Below are 12,532 nucleotides of genomic sequence, written 5' to 3'. Positions count from 1 at the left end.
GTGAGATGCCCAAGGACCGGTTTGCTGGAGCCGGAGACGTGTCCCACCGGACTTGGGAGGGAGGCGTTGGCACTTGGAGGCCCAACCTGCGTGCGTGGTGGCTGCAGGGCGCCGCCAATGCAGGTCCTGTGAACATCAAACTCAATTGGCGGCGCCACGATTTTGTCAGAATGCAACACGTTTATTGCGCTGATGAGTGCTACGAGGTACTCTGGGTCGTACGAATGGACGGCCCTTATATACTTGGCGGAGGATCCGGGGCCCCGATCTGGCAGGTCGACGGCCGATGCAACAGCCTCGGGGTCTCCTTGGCCCACGTCGACAGCGCCCCCGGCATCTCACAACGCGAGGGAGAGCGGCAAATGATCAGTCGACTGTGGGCAACACATGCCTCCTGACAAGGACTCCTGGCGGAGATGCGCCGAGCGGTGTACGAGGTAGGCGAGCCCGAAGACCATCGGATGGGATGCCCACCTGGCTGTGCTGCAGGCCTCACCGTGCACCTTGATACGCTACTGGCCCGTGCCTGGATGGATATGTCGGCCGAGTCATTCAGTCAGACCTGGGGGCATTTGGGTAGCATCTTGTGCATATAAATACCCTGAATCCTGTCCATCACCATGTCCCCAGACTGCACTCAGCTCACAGGCTTTCAGCGAACGAAAGAAGATTAACAATCGCCTAAACACTTATATCCATATCGATAACCGTCCATCAGCTCACATCCCATCGCCATCATGAAGCTGTCCGCTCTCCTCCCCGTTGCTCTCCTCGCCGGCCTCTCGTCCGCGCAAAACGCCAACGACGGCCGCTGGACCAACCAGGCCAACTTCCAAAAGGACATCCTCGACACCACCAACAAATACCGGTGGGAGCACGGCGCCAACAACGTCCACTGGAACGCGACGCTCGCCAACTTCGCCAAGAGCTACCTCGACCGCAGCAACTGCAACTTCGCGCACTCGGGCGGCCCCTACGGCGAGAACATCGCCTACGGCTACCAGGCCCCCGGGGACGCCATCCGCGCCTTTGGCGACGAGCGCAAGGACTACAACTTCAACGCCCCCGGCTGGCAGCCCAAGGCCGGCCACTTCACCCAGCTCGTCTGGAAGAGCACAAACGCTGTCGGCTGCGCGGCGAGGCACTGCGGGAACAACATGCGCTTCTACCTCGTGTGCGAGTACTCGCCTCGCGGTAACATTGTCAACGCCGGTTACTTCAAGGACAATGTCGGTCGCAGGATCCATTAGACGTATTGGGTGGTGTGGCGTAGGCCCGTTACGTTACGACATTGCGTTGGTTCCGCGGCGGAGGCAAGTCTACAAGGGCTTGTGACATGGGCTGATATTGTACATATATACTTCCACTGTATATGATTAGTATGACTGGTATTTATAGATACGAACAACGAACTTCAATGACTGAACCCTTTTAGTGCTCTATGTTATGTTTGCGTACCAGACCACTCTGATGATAGCATATACATGATAGTGTTACAAACATGACAATTGAGCGTAGTAGCTAAGTCCGGCATCTACGGGAGGGCTGTACTACTATAGTTACCTCCACTCACGCCAAACAGGAATTCCTACGCGAGGGAAAGTGGAATTACTTTCAATGCGTCGTGGTCAGCGTCAATTTCCAAGATGAAACCAGATCATAGGTACACTATCCTAACGTTACACTAGATACAGAGTATCACGCTGGGGAACTGCTCATACCAACGCATGCAACTAGGCTGACCTGTCAGACAAAGGGGGGATGAGACGCTGACAGCAACATAATAAATCATGCGTCGAATGCAGATTCAGATTAATCATAAATGACCATGCCGCAGCTACCAACCTGCGAGCTCCCGAGCGCGTAGTACATGCCATGGAGGCATTGCAATAAATGCATACGAATAGTGGTCAAAGTCGATAACGGGTAAAAGCGGTATTGAACGTGCTCGCTCCGCCGAAATACATTCATACAGTCATCAGCGCCATGAGCAGGTCCAACAGCATTAGCGGCACCTCAACCTCTCAGCCCAGCAACCGGGTCTTGCTCCTAAGAGCCAGCACAAGAACTACTGAAAGCTACACGGCAACAAAGGCATACAAAATGAGACAGTGCCCTGCTCGTGTTACCAGCACCACTTGTTGCGCAAGGGCACCCCGTACTGGTGCAGGGTAATGAACTGGAGACGTCGATATCAGAACGTATATCCCTGACAGTCGGCATGACGCAGCCTCACTTACACGAAACAAACTCCACCAGGGATATCACGGCCGTCGCAAGTAGACAGCCTGCGTACCGCACACAATGAATTGCGACGTCCCTTACACAAGTGGTAATATGTTGAAGTCTCCCTCCTTCGGAGCAGCCTCTGCCACCTCCTTGATCTCATCTTTTGGGGGCCAAGGATCTTCTCCTCGAAGCAAGGGGTGTCACTTCTTTTGTTGGCTCACTGCTTTCAATTTCTTGTAGCATACATGTACAGTCCTCATTTACCGCTGTCTCGAGGGGTATCGTTTTGAAACGCCAAACTCCAAGCTTGCTCGTATATCACAAGTATCGACATCAATTTCCCTCCACATCAACTCCGTACCGCGATTTGCCCCCGATGACTTTCTCGTCGTCACGCCACCACCTGAGGCTGTACAGACTGTGATTGAAGACACCATTTCGACGGAGTTCGGCGGGCTGCTTCCACTCCTCGCCCGGAGGCACGAATTTCCGTGTCGCCATTTCCGCCCCTGCCAGCAGAGCGGCCTTGCCAGCGATCGAACACGGATCGTGGGGCAGCACCTCGCCGACTCTCAAGAGCCATCTCGACACGATTGCACAAACAACCATGATGGCGAGCATCGCTTGCAGCGCAATTTTCGGTCCGCTGTTTTGATGCAAACGTAGCCGACCCGACGTAGTCAGCGTACCACTGTACGTTGGCAACGGCGATTGGCCATCCACGGGCTTCTCTCGCATGTTCAGTGAAATGGCCTGTGACATGTACACGCCATAGAGTCTGTTGGCGGCTTTGGCCAGGTCGTCGGCGTGCTCCTTTCCGATAAAATTGGTTATGGCTTGACCGTCTTTGGCATTGACCAGAGCGTTGACGAATTTGTCAACGTCATTATTCCAGGAATTCGCGTTTCCAGGTCCCGGTATGGTCTTGTTGTAGTATGAATCGCTTAGTCCCATGAGGAAAGAGTTCACGGCAAACGTGAACCTTTCGCCTCCACTCTCTGTCTTGAGTTTCCGACTGGTGCTTTCGTTTGTAATGGGCGGAGTTTTGGGGTCGATTACGAACCCTGGAAGGTGCCACGTAACGTTCGACTGGACCTCCTCCACGTGCTGATAGCATAGGAGAGACTCCAGGTTTTGCTCGAATGCCCAGCGTGTGCTGTTCCCCACCTTCCTTGCGGATTCCGCCCTGATCAGGCCCAGGGTTATTGCGAAGCTGGGGCACCCATTGTCAGGTATCACAAGGCCGCTGGCACCCATTCCGGACCCTCTTGATGGGTCCGTGTCGACTGGTCCATCTCCCCAGGCCATGTTATTGCTCCAAATCATTGTGGATGCTTTCCCGATGTAGGCAAATTCCGTCGTGTTTGGAATACTGAAATACTGCATCCACGTCCACTCACTGCTGTTGGACTTTGGCGGCTTGTCGCACCAGTCTTCAAGCTTGAGGGTTGTGTTGAAGCCAACATACATTCTTCCAGGTCGTGGGTTTTGGAACCCATTGCCGCCCGGTAAAGTCCTCATCATACTGGAATCCTGTGTAGTATCAACCAAGCTTATTCGACGAAGTCCTGTCGGGACGCGAGTGCAGTTGAGCACGGCTCTCGTGGCAGGAACGCTAACGGTCAATGGTGCATCAGCGCTTGCATTCTTGACTGAAACCGTTGACTGGTTGAGCTGATTGAAGGCAAGGTTCTTGTATGTCCACTGTGTATAATCGAGGCCGAGAAACTCGATCAGGCTATCGATTGCAGAGGCTTGATTGTCGTTTATGGACAAATCGACTCCCGTAAGGTTGAAATTGTCCAGTTGACGTACGTCGGCATGCTGTGTCAATGGCACATCGGATGCGCTGTAGAGGCCCGAGACCACAATGGTCAGGAATCCACCGATGAAATTCGAGAGGAGTGCCACGGCCACTGCTAAATGACGAGCCCTCAGGCTGGCGAACATGGCGACGGGGAGCAGTTTGCCCACAAGATTTGTGTAAATGGATCGGCCGGGCGGAGTCGAGCCTCGTTTGAGCGCCACATACGGCGCGAAGATGGCAGCCAGCAACTCCAAGCCCGCGTACATGCTGGCCACGCTGAGGGCTACCGCCGCAGGTACGTACGTTGCGAGTACCAGAGCGTTATTTGGCCCAGCATCGACGAAGCCGTTCTGCATGTTCGAGAAGTGTTGGACAATCTCAAGCGCCGCGATGATGATTAAGGGAAGCGATATAGACAGTCCCAGAAACCACTTTGTTCCGGCGACGGGGCGCCACCAGGTAACTGCTTTAGGGTTGTCGTCCTTGATCATTCGCTCCGTGTCACTCTCGCTGGACTGGGTTGGTTGAATCTCGAAGCAGACGGTACCATTGGACTCTGCCACGGCACTTCGGAATGTGAATGTGGACAATGACCGCCGAATGGCACGCTGCGAAGATGTTGCCACGCTTGATAGGAGCTGCTCCAGACTTGGGCTGGATGCGAGAATAGTCGACGTGGCGGCCAAGGAGCCGGGCTCGTGAGGTGTCGCGGAATGGGGTCTGACAAAGATCATTCCCGCGGAAATGATGACAAGCAGTCCGAGGAACGAGCACATGAAGCCTGTGGAGAGTTCCTTTACTTTCAAGCGATTCTCTGTGAACCGTATCTCGCCCGTGACGTTTCGGTCTGCTGGTTGGACTGCTAGCAGGTGCAAAATCTGTGTGGCTATACCCTTAAAAACGCTGGCGCCGGTCTTGACAAGCAGGTCTCCATCCATGTAGTCGCCGATAGTCGAGCTTTCACTCTTGAGGGTCATGAGCTGGAAGAACGTTGGCACCTGCTCAGACAAGACGTAGTCTTGCCCGCCGGTGCCCAACCTCCAACTCCACGCACTCTGCAGGACAGCCATGCCAATAGCACTGTTCGAGAGTCCCTCTACCCGTTGATCCTTGGCAGTGGTAGGCGACGGGATGACCAAAGCAGAACCATTCAGAGCGCTTGAAGTATGGACATCGAACTGATTGACTTGATATTTGGGTTTACACAGAGCCCCTGTTAGCTTGTTTATGTAAAGGTATTTCGGTCGGTCGTAGCTCGAGTTGTAGGCCGCAAAACGCAGGTCAGCAACCGACATGAAGACTCGCTGGTCGAGACTACTGTTTGTCATCATGTTGATGTAGGAGGCGTTAGATCTACCAGGATACTGGCTGAAGTCCCAGTCGACATTGCAAGGGAAGGTCTCGAACTGCGCCTGGTAATTTTGGGTCCCGTTCTTTTGGTGGTAGTAGCCATGATCGGGTCCTTCGGCGACCGGCACGCCTTTGATCTTGCAGTCTGAAGTCTCAATGTCCGTGACAAAGAATTCTGCGAGGATGCTTCGCCAAGGCATGCTGACCGCCGAGCCATTCTTCAGAGGCAGCAGTTCGCAGTCGAAGTCAATCTTGATGCCCTCAAGTGAAGTGGTGAAGTTAACATGGCCGAGTCTGTTGTCAACGGGCGCTTCCAAGGTTGGGATGAGGATGTCTTCAGATGTCCCCTGTGGGAATTGGAGACCTCGAAAATTGATTCCGTAGTACAGCTGGGTCGCGGCAGGGCCAATATTGCTGAGAAGAGTGTAGTTCCACGCTCCGTTTAGCTTAAATTCGCTTTTGATCCTGAACTCGCCGCTTTCTCGCGACATTTCGGTTGGCTCGAGGATTAACAAGCCAGTTGAAAAGACGGTCTTGGTGACAATCAGTAGATGCGACGCGCACTTCTTTCCTCTTGTATCACTTACGGTTCCTAGTATCAAGAGGTGGCCAAGAATTGACATTGCCACAGCCCAGTGCCTGTTTTTCAACGCCATCCAAAGACTTGTCGGCAGGAGAGGGTAGATGTAGTCCAGGAGAAGAGACTTGTCGGCAGTTGTCGGGCCGTCTCTGAGCTCTTTCCAGGGCGTAAGGATCTTGTTGGCGTAGTCGACTTGTCGCCAAAGCGCACCCACAATGACCAACACTGCAGAGGTGTCAGCCAAATAATCCGGAGTATGGAGTGAGATGCCTTACAGGCAGTTGGGCCGTATTTCCAACCATAGTGGTTGACTTCCTTCTGCACCCCGATGCCGTTGTTCTTTTGCGAAAAGTGGAAGAGAAGAGCAGTCGCCAGGAGCATCAAAGAAAACACGACCACGAAAATCACCAAAACTGTCTTTGTGAGCCATAAAGGAGTCCACAGCTTGGCGCCTTTGCCCCATGCCGGGTCCTGTGTCCATGCCGAGCTCCGAACAGTAGCTGTACCCTTGATCTGGCGGCTGGACGAGCTAGACGAAGGCACATAGGGCTGCCCCCCGTCGGCAAGCTCTTCCTCACTGGGACGTAATGGCGAGTTTGTTCGCTGCACATCGGTGAAGTCGATCTCTCCGTCATGGGGAACCGGATCATATTGCCGGGATCGGTATTGGGCTTGCGGAAAGATCGGAACGTCAAAATCGTCTTCTTGCTCGAGATCATCGTACTCGTCGTCTTGAGGTGCTGGGCCGCTGTCAGCTCCTGCTGGGCACCCATTGTAACGGAAGCCAAACCTGGGCGATAGCGTTGAAAAGACTCGACCGGCTTGCGTTGTATACAGAGGTTTTGCGCGTCCGGCGTGGCGACGGGCTTCCTTCTGATAGTTGCCATGACGGCGTCGCCCAGCTATTCGGACTCTGCGACGGACAGCAAGGCCGACAGGGGACACATTGTTAAATGAGGGACGTTGCTACTTTTTAAAGAGCTGCACTACGATGCAGGGCTGACTGAGATGCTGGTGATGAGCCTCCAGTAGCGCGACACGGCTTCCTGAACTTGTGGGCGCTCTATGCGCGATCGGGACCTAGACCAATCATCCTGGGGCGAGCTGCCTGAAGCGGCAGGATTAGTGGTGTCGAGAACCACCGACAGGGGCCATGGTTGGCTGATATTGATAGAAGAAGTGGTGTGCCGTCGGGGCTGTCGATGGTGGTGGCTGTGGCGGGGGCTCCCGCGCTCCCTCCCGTGCGCCCCTCCCATTGTCCCAAGCCTGCCACCTGCCATACCAGGCCCTGTCTGATGGGTTTTGGAGTGTCGTTGCTCCTCATCGCTCTGCTTCACCTGGGCACGGCGGCGCGGCGAGGGGCAGCAGCGAGGACAGAGACGATCCAACGCCCTGTTGCGATGAACAAGACGTCGCAATGCCAGCGAGGAGGTGCGGCAGGGCCGCGATCGACACCACTTGGTCCTGCGGCTCGTGGAGGATCCTGTGGCGAGGTGACCTAGCAAGTGGTAGTGTGACTTGGGCGACTGGGCCAGGCCAGGCAGGACGACTAGCAGGCTGGCCGGTCAGCACTAATGGCGGGCATCGCGGTCCACGTCGTGCACATTAATAATTTGGCGTACATAGGTGCGGCAAGGAGGCTGGGGGCCGAGGGCGGGTGATTCGGTGAGTGGTGATTAAGGTGACAGGGGCAGACAGGAGCAGCTTCTGGGCAAGATTCATCGCCTGGGCCGGGATCTTGGGGACCGAGATGGAGAGATTGAGCAGGCTGGGAAGACATGAGGCGTACACGGCCAGAAGTTGTTCATGCTCCGAATACCTGGCGAAGCTTGGCAGGCAGGTCGGGCTGCTCTTGCCTCCTGTGAAGCGCCAGTGTGGGCACCCAACGCGATTGGGTGCCAACACCAAGAAATGGCCTGGAGAGCATCCGTCTCCATACATCCACCCGAACATGTCCCTATAATGGTCCGCACGGATGTCATCTGGATGCTTGCGCTTCCCACGTGGGCCTCTGCAGAGCCGCATCCATTTCACGCCGCAGCGGATGACCTAATTGCGCCCTACGACGTCCACCATCGTGCACCATGCAACCTGCCCGTTCGACAAACAACAAGACGAACCTCTGCGTCATGGCATATCCATTCCACGACCTCCAAGACCCTGCGTCAACGCCGGCTGTGACAAGAGGGAAATATTGGGGTCCTAGGGGACGACAGCCAATCGAGGCGAGGCAGACAGAGGTTGCCTGCAACAAGGTCAAACACGCCTCGTTTCGTTTTGACCCTGAGCCACCGCGGCCATTGGCCCCCCCTTGTTGGGTGGTTCGCCACCACCAGCAACGGGTGTCAGTCCACTGCTGCACCGCACTGTGATGCGGGCGTGGACGTGGTGTGACGAGATGCCGCTCTTCATCTCCTGTTGCGGCACCAGACGCTGCACCACAGCACAATCCATCATCCCTTGGGACGCCCGTGCAGCTCTCCGACAGGCCGCGGGGGTGGTGGAGCCTGGATGAGAACGCCGTACGCAAAGGGCGCCTGCGGCCTGCATCCTGCAGCTTGCCCCCGTGCAATGGCCAGCCAAGGCCGGGATGCGACTCAAAGGCCCGGACGGGCAGCCTCAGGGGAAGCTGCGCGTGTTGACCGAAAGAGAGCGATTGGCGACGGGCGACGGAGATCTCAGCTCCTCATGGCCGGGCCCGACGCGAGGGATGGCCGCTCGGCCTTTAAAGGGAAGGGACTGCCCATGTGCGCGTGGTTGGTTTCGGGCATGGCGATGCATTCCTGTCGCGCATTCCAGTCCATCGCCGGAACCCGCCATCTCTGCGCTTCCCACCCCAGCCTCTCTTACCCAAGGTACTTATCCTCGTGACCCGCGGCCGTCGCAGTCTCCTTGCAAAGTCTCACCTTCACCAACTGCTCCTTCCCGATGATATACGTTTTCAATCATCATTACTTACAGCCTTACAGCCGTTTGGCTTGAGAGAGCGTCGTGAGTCGGTCGAGACCTCGCTGAACGAAACACATCGTGAAACTATCAGCCAACGCTCTTCCACGAGGGCAGGATCCGCTGCGAACCCTTACAGCCACGAGGACAAACACCACGGGTCAGGCGGCTCTGACGGAGATCCCGTGCGGAACTGTCGAGCCGAATCGATCGTGTCGTCACTTCGTGTCACCTGTGACGCTCCGCGTTTCGAATCGGCATCGTGGACGGGGACAGAAACGCCCGGGTCGCGCCACGCCCCCCGACCACTGCCCCCCGTGTTTGCGGCTCGACCCAGATCCAAGTCTCTCGGTCGCGCATCTCTCGGCTGCCAGTCAGCAAGGGCATTCCCAACCCCCGCAGCACCAGTCGGTCCTGGCGGCAGCTCTCTTAGAAACAACAACCGGCAAGGCGCTGGGGATATCGACGCCGACGAGGCTGACTCCTGGAGGAGCGCGTCAACGACACCACAATGCCGAAGCGACGAGCGCGGTCGCCTATCAGGCTGGTCGATGTGGTTTTCCTTGCCGGCACGGCGTCGGGGACGGTCTTCTCGCTGTCCAACTTCCAGATGCTTTCCGGAGGATCGGTGCCGCTCAACTGCATCTTGGCCTACAACACGCCGATTCGAGGATGCCGCATCCGCGACTTTACCGAGAAGACGTGCTCCGAAGAGTGCCGGGATAGCCTCAACGAGGTTCAGAACAATGTCCAGGCGTCGTGCGACCTCATCAGCGCTAGCGAGGGGACTCTCTTATCCAAGGCACAGAAGGGCACACTGACGGACTCGCTGTGTCGACCCGAAGACGTCAGCACGTCGATTGCTCCGACGCCAACGCCAGAGACGACAATCCGGAGCTTTTCCATAATTCCGTCAGAGACACCGCCCCCTCCGGAGAGCACATCGGAGTCGAGCACCATATCCAGCGTACCGTCTACGTCAGAACCCGAGTCGACGCCACTGTCGACGAGTACATCAAAGATTAAGTCCACGGTGAAACCAAAAAGCACATCTACGCCACCGTTGTCATCGACGACAAGCGAGTCGGCTTTGGCAAAGTCAACATCGACGACAACAACCCAGCGGCCGAAGCAGACGATCCCACCAGGAAGCGGGGGTGGGAGCCCATTTGACTTTGTCGGTGCCAGCTCCAAGCTGCGACCGTTGGACGCCGTTCTCTTGTTGAGCGCGGCCGGATGCGCCGCTGCTCTTCTGGTGGCCTGATGGCCGTACAGCATGGTCATGTGCAGCTGTTGGCTGATGTATCTTATATCCTGTTACCGCTTTTTGGGTGGGACAAGCACACGGCTGGGTGTCCGGGGTAATGCGGAGCATAGACAGAACATATTGGGAGGTACATGGATGCGCAAGGTGGGCTGGAAATGGCGTTCAGGCAGGGGAGCAAATGCGATGGACTCGGGCCCTGTTACCCCTTGCAGACGGATTCCGAAGGCGTCATGTGACGGAACAGACAGCGGCTACGAAGCATGACGGACTGGGATGGTAATTTGTAGCGAGATACCACATGCACGCCGGGAAGGGGCAGCGGTTTGCTTCTTCTCCGGCGCGCATACATACAGTACTGTACCAATTGACGACGAATGTCCACGCCACGCAGGGCTCGGTGTGAGAGCTGGGGCCACGGGGCCTCACCGCCGGCTGCCACGCGGTGCCCGGGGGAGTGCCCGGGCGTTTTGCAGGGTCAGGTCGGAATACCGGCACGGGGCTCCGACCAGCGGCGCCCGTAACCCCCGGTGTGAGACTGCAGTGCCCCCCAATGGAGCAGCTGGAGGCGGCGAGCGCAGGGGCGTCGTCGTTGCACGGCGGCTGGTGCTGCTGCTGTGCTGCACACATGTGGCGCGGCTGTGGAAGTGCCAGTACGTAGACGGAGCGTCGGAAACGTGGCTGCTCGTCTTTTGTTTCTCCCGCGGCCGTGCAGGGACCTGCGGGCACGATATGCCTATAATGTCAAAGAACGGGGAGAGGCCACGACGGAGGCCGGTCGTTGAAGGAAACAAGAAAAATTATGCGGCGGTGCCCCGTTGGTGGGTGTTGCTGACGGACCGACAGGGAAGTGCCTTGCGGGTGCGTGTGGGCATGGGGATCCCGGGCTGCAAAAGCCTGCCTGTGACAGGCAATAACACTCCCTCCTTGTTTTGCGGGTTATTGGGGGAACCAGACGCTCATCTAACGGCTTTGCTTGCTGCCTCCAATTCGAGTACAAAGGATGATCTGGTCCTAAGTTTTTCTGGCGGACGGACTCGCTCTGCAGCGATCGTCGCGCATTGTGCTGCGGCGAAGCGATGGCGGGCGAGCGAGCGACACACACACACACACATGGGGCCAGACAGACACCTGACAGATCGAGACCCAGGCCATGACGTCGCCGTGCATGGCAGCATCGCGGGGGAGGCAACTCGGTCTAGATGGGGGAGACAAGATGGGGTCTGCTGTGCTCATTGTCGTGCATCTCGGGTGGCACCGCCCACTGACACAGACATCGCACAAAGAGGAATTTATTTCCGTGCTCGACGGACAGACAGACAGACAGACAGACAGACGCATTGGGCTTTGTTGCGTCTGCCAAGCGGGCCGCGCCCAGAAGGACAAGAGATGCGAAATCTCTTGGGAGCGCTGGGCAAGGGGTTTTGTGGACACGGGAAGCGGCCAGCCGGAGGAGCCATGCGGTGCAGCCACCACCACCGCCAGCTTGGCCATCGATGCTGCTTTAACGATGATGACTGCACTGCATCTTGGGGTGCAGATCAGCCGCCGATAATACACCGGATGCGCTCCTCCAGACGTCCTGTCCCCAACACCACGACCGCCCGTTTCTTCGCACGGCTGAGGGGCAGGATGCAGTAAAAACGAACGTGGATACGTGCCTTACTGAGCGCCTGAGTGGGTGGGTGCGCCGTTGCTGCCGGTAGACGCAGCCGCCGTGGTTGGCTGGTATTGGGGGGTCGGGCTGCGCAAGATTTTAAGCATAATAATGGGCTGGGTTGCCGCCGCCGCCATCGGGGGGCCTGAAGCCGCGCGTGGGCGGGGACGAGCTGCCAGGATGGCGACCTTGGAACAGCGACTCGCGCTGGCCTCTCTGCCTTGGTGTGGCCCATGGTCCTAACGGTAGGTAGCGGTGGTGGCGTCGGAGCTAGAGGGCCTGCGGGCTGAGTGAGTGAGTGAACGGAGCTGGGATGATGCCGGGCTTGCTGGGGCGAATCCGACAGGTGCGTCAGAGATAAGGACGGCAAGGAAGGGCACGTTTTTGTTTTCTTTGATTGCCGCTGGCCGGGAAGAACAGGGATGGATGTGGGCGGGCTGAACGGGGACGGATGGGGTTGTCGAATGCTTCTTGGATTGCTTTCTTCTTCTTCTTCTCCCTTCTCGTCTGCAGTCGCCACAGGTGGACGTGAAAAGGCTCGTATCGCGGCATCGCGGCACCCGCGTCTGTATGCGCCGCAGTGAGTGGCGGCTGGGCGGGCACTTCATTGTCAGTCACCGCACTCGCCGGTGATTCCGGAGGCCAAGCAAGGCCCGCCTGGCCGTCCCTACCTGCCGTATCTTAGAGCAGCGCCCCCCA

General features: G+C 57.2%; 3 protein-coding genes across 3 annotated transcripts; 2 read left to right on the top strand and 1 right to left on the bottom strand.

Moving 5' to 3' along the window:
* Positions 1-737: 737 nt before the first annotated feature.
* On the top strand, positions 738-1,250 carry PLICBS_005786 (uncharacterized protein; the record flags this gene model as incomplete). The annotated part of the gene is made up of 1 exon (XM_018319496.2): positions 738-1,250. One exon carries the CDS (start codon positions 738-740, stop codon positions 1,248-1,250), a length of 513 nt encoding a protein of 170 aa, XP_018181970.1.
* A 1,312-nt stretch (positions 1,251-2,562) lies between these two features.
* Positions 2,563-6,853, bottom strand: PLICBS_005785 (uncharacterized protein; the record flags this gene model as incomplete). Its single annotated transcript, XM_018319495.2, has 4 exons — positions 2,563-5,919; positions 5,974-6,191; positions 6,242-6,706; positions 6,802-6,853. The coding sequence occupies 4 exons, from the start codon at positions 6,851-6,853 to the stop codon at positions 2,563-2,565; spliced, it is 4,092 nt and encodes a 1,363-aa protein (XP_018181969.2).
* A 2,570-nt stretch (positions 6,854-9,423) lies between these two features.
* Positions 9,424-10,176, top strand: PLICBS_005784 (uncharacterized protein; the record flags this gene model as incomplete). The annotated part of the gene is made up of 1 exon (XM_065600802.1): positions 9,424-10,176. One exon carries the CDS (start codon positions 9,424-9,426, stop codon positions 10,174-10,176), a length of 753 nt encoding a protein of 250 aa, XP_065456874.1.
* Between the last annotated feature and the right edge of the window lie 2,356 nt (positions 10,177-12,532).

This window comes from Purpureocillium lilacinum (genome assembly GCF_023168085.1).
Source record: "Purpureocillium lilacinum CBS 284.36 DNA, scaffold_4, whole genome shotgun sequence".
Classification (NCBI taxonomy): Eukaryota; Fungi; Ascomycota; class Sordariomycetes; order Hypocreales; family Ophiocordycipitaceae; genus Purpureocillium; species Purpureocillium lilacinum.
This window is presented reverse-complemented; position numbering and strand designations above follow the sequence as displayed.